This window comes from Vicia villosa, unplaced genomic scaffold (genome assembly GCF_029867415.1).
Source record: "Vicia villosa cultivar HV-30 ecotype Madison, WI unplaced genomic scaffold, Vvil1.0 ctg.004988F_1_1, whole genome shotgun sequence".
Classification (NCBI taxonomy): domain Eukaryota; kingdom Viridiplantae; phylum Streptophyta; class Magnoliopsida; order Fabales; family Fabaceae; genus Vicia; species Vicia villosa.
Genome location: NW_026706552.1, coordinates 38,814 through 46,361, shown reverse-complemented (window position 1 = coordinate 46,361; position 7,548 = coordinate 38,814). Strand labels below are relative to the sequence as shown.

The following is a 7,548-nucleotide window of genomic DNA, read 5'->3' as shown; positions in this document are numbered from 1 at the left end:
AATATTCATGCTTTTTCGATATTCATAAGAAATTTAGGAGAATCTGTCTAAGTCTATATCTCCAGATGAATGCAATGATTGCAGGAGCATACTTAGTCGAACATTAGATGATCGTGAGTATTCCGGTCGGGCGAGTGGTATAGGACATGGGGTCAGTCCAACATCCTTGAAAAGGAAAACTCCAAACACAAAATCTCCTAGCAATAAAGAACTGCAGGCAAAGTTCCATGCATTAGAAGTCGAAGTTCGTGAATTGAGTAAGGAAAAATAAAGAGATGAATCAAAAAGGGAAACTTCAGGTTTTAAAGATACTAGTGGCAAAGATAGTATCAGTTGTAATGTTCAACTCAATATTCCCGAGGTAATTATATATATTATTATGAAATTAAATTAGTGTAATTTATTTAATTGATATATATATATATATATATATATATATATACACACACACACACACATTAACAATGTCATATTTATTATTGGTTTTCGCGCATTTCACCTTGTCAACTCTATTTATCGTCACCGACTTATCGAATGGTTGGCAAGGGAAAAGTGCATAATACTTTGGGAGAAGTACTTCACCACCAGCCGCTCCCTACTGGATATTTGAAAGTATCAATTGATATTTCTTTAGAGGGAGGTGCATTATTACCAATACTAGACAATGTTTCTGATGCAACATTGTTGGGAGAGGCAATAGGTGCGTATGTTGCATGGTCGTCAAGCCTCATTCGCGTAGATGATGAGGTATGCTTAAAACCATTATGAACCTTTAGGTATTCAATGTTTTTACGAGCATTTTACGCACTTTTTTTTTCATGGTAATGTTAGACTCCTACAAAACCCAAATCAAAAGATAAGGGGATTACGCGGAAAACCGAGTCAGTTGCATCAAAAAAAGAGGTATAACACAATTATATAATATTTATGCATAGAAAATGTTCATTCTTGATCTTATACTTCACCTAACTAATTTTATGATATTTAGATTCATGCTAAAGAGATTGAACAAGTCAGTAGGGGTAATAAGCCTGAAATTAGCAACATTTCCACACGAAAAAAGGTTGATGCTAAGAAGGCCACGGCTAGCAAAAAACCTATTTCTCAGTATAGGACGTGCCTTCGGACATATATAGGAATAACATATATTTCGGATGATGAAGGAAGACATTTTTGGTTTTGAATACATGTAAGCAATTGGTAGAGAGGATATGGATCAAGTTTTTAAACATTTGCAATTAGGCCTCGGTGTTATCGATATATACATCAGGTATACTCCGATCAACTTTGTTTAATTAAATGAACAATTTATTTACTTATTTCAATGAATATAGTCTTATGGCAATGATGTTTGTATTTAAGGTTTATGTATGAAAAAGTGATGCGGTCGCGTGGATTGGAAGAAAGATTCGCTTTCTTATCTCCCAACACTATCAATGCTAGGTTAATCAAAACATAACCAGATGATGTCATAGCGTATGTACTCGATTATTTTATGGCCAAAAAAGATACAAAAAATGTGTTCATTTTACCATATAATACTGACAACGGGTTAGATTTTCATCCTAACTTCATCTATTATAATTTTTTGTTTTTTGACATTGTGTACAAACTTTCCATCTAACCTTTGTTTAATATTATAGTGGACACTGGTTATTGGTTGTGATTAATCCTGTAAGAGAAATTGTATATTATCTGGATTCGTTAGACAATGATTGGATAACATACCCATATTTGAAGACAATGTTTGATATATACGTAAGTGAAATTGTTCTAAATATTTGTGTGTATCTTTATTTATCTATGTGAGGTTGTTCTAAATAGTCGTTTATATTTTATTATAGCGTTCTACAAGCTTTTCAATCACAAAGAGATATTCAAGTACCTAAGAGTAGAGCCAACAACATTACATGGTTAAGAGTGCAGGTAAATTTTCACAATTTTGATTATGTTAGTGATGATACTTGATAAAACAAGTTAAGGGGTATATCCTGATATATATCCGTATTTTTTCCATGTGTAGTGTCCTAGTCAGCATAATGGTATAGATTACTGTTATTTCATCTTGAGATTTATGAAAGAAACTCTTCTTTTTGATCGAATAGAGATTCCATCCACGATATAGATTTCTAACTTAGGAATTATTTTAACATTTCTAATAAAATGAAATAGTGTTTTACCTAAATCACATACTATCATATATTATTATGTAGTACTTTGACGAATACATGTGTGCTCATTACTTAAAAGATCAATTGGATGAACTTATGGAGGAATGATGTCAATTCATTATGGAGTTGAGGATTTTATAAGGTATATTATTTTTCTTTCATTTATGATAATTTTGAGTATAACTTTAGAGTTTTGAGTATAAATTCGAATAAAGTTTTGTTTTATCATGGTATGAATTTTGATCTTTTGGTTTTGTTTTAGGTTATAGGTGCAGATGTAAAAGATAGAGCTAACAAGTTCATTGTTGTTGTTTTTTAGAAATTCTCGAAGATAGTAATATGTAGATTTAACATCAATTTAGAATTTTAGAATTTTCAAGTTGTTGTTGTATATATCATCAATTATATATATATATATATATATATATATATATATATATATATGTAGAGTTTTTGTATATGCAAATTTGGTGCATATTTATTGGAATAAAGCTACCAAATCTGGTGCAAAATGTGGTGAAAACCTGGTGCAAAATATGGTGAAAATAGATTGTATATATTGGCAACGCTTTCTGTAAGTGAAAATAAGTTTTATAATTAAAAAATTTCGTTAACATTAGACAACGCTTAAAGAGAAAAGCGCTGTCTGAAGAGGGGAAAAGCGCTTCCTAAAGTGGGAAAAACGATGCCTAAAGTGGGAAAGCGCTGCCCAAAGTGGGAAATAGAGATCGCTGTCTAAAGCGATGCCTAAAAGATGACCAAAAGCGCTGTCTAAAGTGAAAGCGCTGCTAAAGGGGTACTTTCTAAAGTGCTGTCTAAAGGGGTGTATAAGAAAGCGCTTTTAAAGTCAAAGCACTGCCTAAAGGGGGTATATAGCAGCGCTTTTACATTAATCTAAAGCGCTACCTTTACTTATAGCAGCGCTGGTTTAGGCAGCGCTTTAAAGGGCTGTCTATGGCAAAAAAAAGCACTGTCTATGTACTTGTTTGGCATAGTGAGGCAAAATCACCTTGTAGGTGAACACGACTAACCCTTTCTAAGGGGAACCTAGATAACTAAATGTGTCATCTTTCTGTTTCTTGCATGCGTTAATGTTTATCTAAACGAATATTTTTCTAAGAAGGGCAAAATTTTGAAAACTCAATTTAAACCCCCTTTCTTGTGTTTTTCTCTATCTTCAAAGAGGTGTTCCCGAAACAGAATTTGCAATCAATGATTTTCTCATTATCTAATCGATTAGAATTTGAAAAATGGTAGATTGTAAGTACTTTTAATGGAAATAAATTATATCTAGTCAATGCACATTATTAAGATGTTATTTAATTAATGGCTTGGTGCGTAAGTCTGAACTAATCAAATCGATTAGACCAAAGACTCAATTGATTAGATAAGTCACATTTTTTCCTCTAGCTATTTCTATTGTTCCCATGTCATTTGGATCAACTCCAATGCATTTTTAAAGATGTCTTCTCTTGATAAATAAAACATTTGAAATAGGTTTAAGTGTGTGTGTGTGTGTGTGTGCGCGTGCTTATAGTCATATACTTTTACGAAAAAAGTTCATTTGCTTAGATAAGTTCACTCACTTACTAAATCGGGAGATTAACTCCTTTCCTGCAAGCCCTTTATCAGATACTATCTTTATGTTGACACTGTGTTTACCCAGAAATATGGTAAACAAGCGCTAGTTTCCTTTTTAAAGATTACTTTTGCAGAATCAACTAGAATATTCCAGGACTAATTGCTTTAATTTGTTTATTACATGTATCTGGTTTGTATTAAATGCAGCAATAACGTTAAAGTAAAAGTAAACGCTGAAATTAAAGGCTTTTAAAATAACTAAAAGCAATAGAAAGCAGTAAATGTGCACTGAAAATGAAATATAACATAAAATGGTTGCATAAATTAGACTGGTACGCATACGTACATTCCAAAGTTGCACTCGTCACTCATTTTGCACAGAGATTTGAGTTTACTTGTGTTTTGTAGAAAATGCGGACCCTAAACTGTTCCTATTGAACTTGCTTAAATAGTAAAAATAAAATAACTACTACTAACGGTCGACTGATTATCAATCAACACGTGTCTTCGACATGCAATATCTTCAACTGTGAGACTTCCACGTGTCCTGTGAAAAACTGCCAGAAAACTGCTTGAAACTGCCTCTTGACTTCTGATGCTCTCCGACTTCAGATCTATACTTAAACAAAACGTCTAAGTTTTTCTGTTTGTTCTAGTCGAACATGCATGGTGTATTGACTAATTCTAGTCGAACCTTGGCAATGATGATTTATTGGTAGTCGAACGTCAGTCTTGACTAAACAAAACTATTTAATCAGACTCTTCGCCTTAGATTCTTTAATAATCTCACCTGTCTTAGAAATCACTTAGCATTATTTAGCAAGTCGAAATCCTAGGGTAACAAATTGCCCCCCAAGCGACTTCTTTCGACTGACTTCAGGAAAGAGAAAAATGGCGTTTCATTTCTTTCTTAGGTTTCAACTTTTGTCCTCTTTTGACGCCATGATTACTTTGCACATCCCTAGGTGCTAATTATTACCTAAATCTTAGGTAGTGGGCTATAACTGCTCCCTAATTTCTAAAAAAACCAGTTTCCAAAGCGTTTCTTTGACATGACCTTTGATTTCAACAACTTCTTTTTGCACGATTTTGCTGACGTCACTACAGCCTTATATATATGTGCAAGTTCCTTCTCCTTTTTCTTTCTTTTTTCTCGTTTCCTTTTCTTCTCAAAACGCTTCAGAAAACTCTCTTCTTCTCTACTTCAAACTGTTTTCTTCTCTTCTTCCATACACAACAACAATGGCTGCTCCAAGCACCAACACTACCGTTTACGCTACAGGTTCTAACCCTTTAGGGTTTATTATATCTCGTGAAGAGGAAGAACAAGGGTTGGATTTTGTTCCTCAACCCAACCTCACAGAAGCCAAAGTCATTATTTGGCAAAACCAGATGTTAATCCCTTTCCAAATCACTGATAAACTAATGGCTTTCTCAGGGCCATTACCAGATCATCGTTCTCATCCAGAACAAACCGCTGGTTTCTTTCCTTGTTTTCAAACCACCATGCCTGTAGCTTTTGACAAACCGCGTCCTCTCGACTTGAAGTTTATGGACCCTACACTTAGGGTGTTTCGTTCGACCCCAGCTCCTGGCAACAAAGAGTATTTGGCTTGGCTTAACAAAGTCCAGACGAAGAAGCAACAAAGATGGGAAGAATTGGGCATCTTCGACGCCATACAATTATCTAGAACTGGTCATAAGGTTTGTCCTCCAATGCTACTTGCATCAATATTTTTCTAGGAAGGTTCGACCAACACCTTCCACCTTCCTTGTGGAATGATGACTCCCACTCTCTTCGACGTGGCTGCCATCACAGGGCTTTCGCCTTTGGGTGAGCTCTTCGACCCAACTCTTCCAACATCAATGAATTTCAACTTCACCAACGCTACCATCACCAAATACATGCAAGATCATTATGACAAATCCACGGAAGAAGTCTCTGACGAAGAGCATGTTGCCTTCCTCACTTATTGGCTCTCATATTATCTGTTTTGTCCAGGATCAGTCCAGATTGCTAAAGCTTACATCCCTTTGGCCATCCAAATTCATGAAGGTCGAAAAGTCTCTTTAGGTAAGCTTCTCCTTGCTTATCTCTACCATACCTTAGGTATAGCATCTTTAAGGATCAAACGCCTGCATGAAACCCCAAAACAACTCTCTCTGTCAGGACCTTATTGGCTCTTGCAACACTGGTTGAATGCCACCTTCGAGTCACATATAGGTTACACTGTTTCCAGATCCATTCTAGAGGTCATGTATGACCGGAGGGTCGAAGGCATCAAACTTGCCTTTCAAACTCCTCAGGATGAGTCTAACAGGCCCAACCTTCTCAAATATGTGAGATTGTTTTCTGAATGTAAAACATTCATAGCTTCTATGGCCCCTTTTTCCAATCGATGCTTTGGGCCGACTTGGTTCAAAGCTATTTTTCCTGGAAATACTCCTACCCTTCGAGCTCAATTAAATGCTATTTGGGCTGCCTTTCTAACCCCAACACTCCTTTCTCATCGTATTGAGTCGACTGGTAAGTGCTATGGGTTTGTGGGTCATCAACCAAACTTGGTCTGTCGACAATTTGGTTTGAGCCAGATGCTGCCCAAAAGCTTATATTCCCATGATGGTGATATTTGTTACTCTGGTAGACCGTTCACAGCCCGTCAACACCTCGACTGCTTGAAGTTTCATAACAAACAATCCTTGGAACATCCCACCTTCACTTTCCAAAACTCCTAGTTTACAACCAAAGAATTCAATGAGTGGTGGTCTGAATATTACCAACTGTTTGATGGAGACTCTTTCGTCAAGAAACTGAACACTGCATTCGACGTACTGGAGGATCAACTTACTATAAGTAAGTTTTTTACATCTAATTTCATTTTCTTTATTATCAATAGCAGTGTTCTAATCTCAATTTTAGACCTTTCAGGACCTGATCCTACCAATCAAGACAAAGTCCCTGCTCCTAAACCAGGTCGGAAGCGTCCTAGTACGTCGAAAACCACCACTACCAAGAAAAACAAAACTATTAGAAAGGTATTTATCTTGACCTTTAATCTTTTGTCAATACTGCCTGAACCCTTGTTAATTGTTATTTTCCTTTCTTTAGCTGCTAGTCCCTGCTGACTCAGATGAAACTACTTCTCCACCAAATCAAGAAAGTGAAATTTTTCCACGACCCCCGCTTCCGACTCCATCAAAGAAACGCAAGGTTGTTAAAAACATTCCTAAAGTAGTTGTCAAACCTCAAACAGCTCCAACAATCTCCTCTTCGTCTCAAATTCCTCCTGAGGTAACTTAACATTCTCTTTCAATATATTCCTCTTTTAATAAATTGTTTTCTAACTCTTTCTTCTGGATAAAATGCCCCAACTGTCGACCATATTCAGGAGAAGGTTGTTGAGGTTGCTGAAAAAATTACTGAGGCTGCTCCTGACTCCAACCTTTTTAGCCCTCAAAGGACTGATGCTTTTGGAAGCACCACTGATTCAGCTAACACTCCAGGTCGAAGTCGAACAGAGCCCCAAAACAATCCTATCATTGAACAAGCTCAACTTGCAAATGTCAAAGTTGCTGATCAAACCTCTCGTTCAAAGCAGGACATCGTTTCTCAATCCAAACAACATCCTACTGTTGATGATACCAACTCCAACAGTTCTCTTAGTCAAGAGGAGATTCTGGACTTGAAGAAGACTAATCCTCTAGAAGCTCTCTTTCGACTTCAGAAGCTGCGACCAAGTTCTTTTGATGTTCCTGTTCAGTCGACCAATCCTGACGCTGAAATTGATGCTTCTCT

At 36.2% G+C, this 7,548-nt stretch overlaps 1 protein-coding gene across 1 annotated transcript; it reads left to right on the top strand.

The window, feature by feature from the left end:
- The first annotated feature begins 534 nt into the window (after window positions 1-534).
- On the top strand, window positions 535-2,490 carry LOC131642420 (uncharacterized). Its single transcript, XM_058912667.1, has 7 exons — window positions 535-747; window positions 832-903; window positions 989-1,107; window positions 1,205-1,270; window positions 1,363-1,443; window positions 1,845-1,926; window positions 2,434-2,490. Exons 1-7 carry the CDS (start codon window positions 535-537, stop codon window positions 2,488-2,490), a joined length of 690 nt encoding a protein of 229 aa, XP_058768650.1.
- Window positions 2,491-7,548: the final 5,058 nt, after the last annotated feature.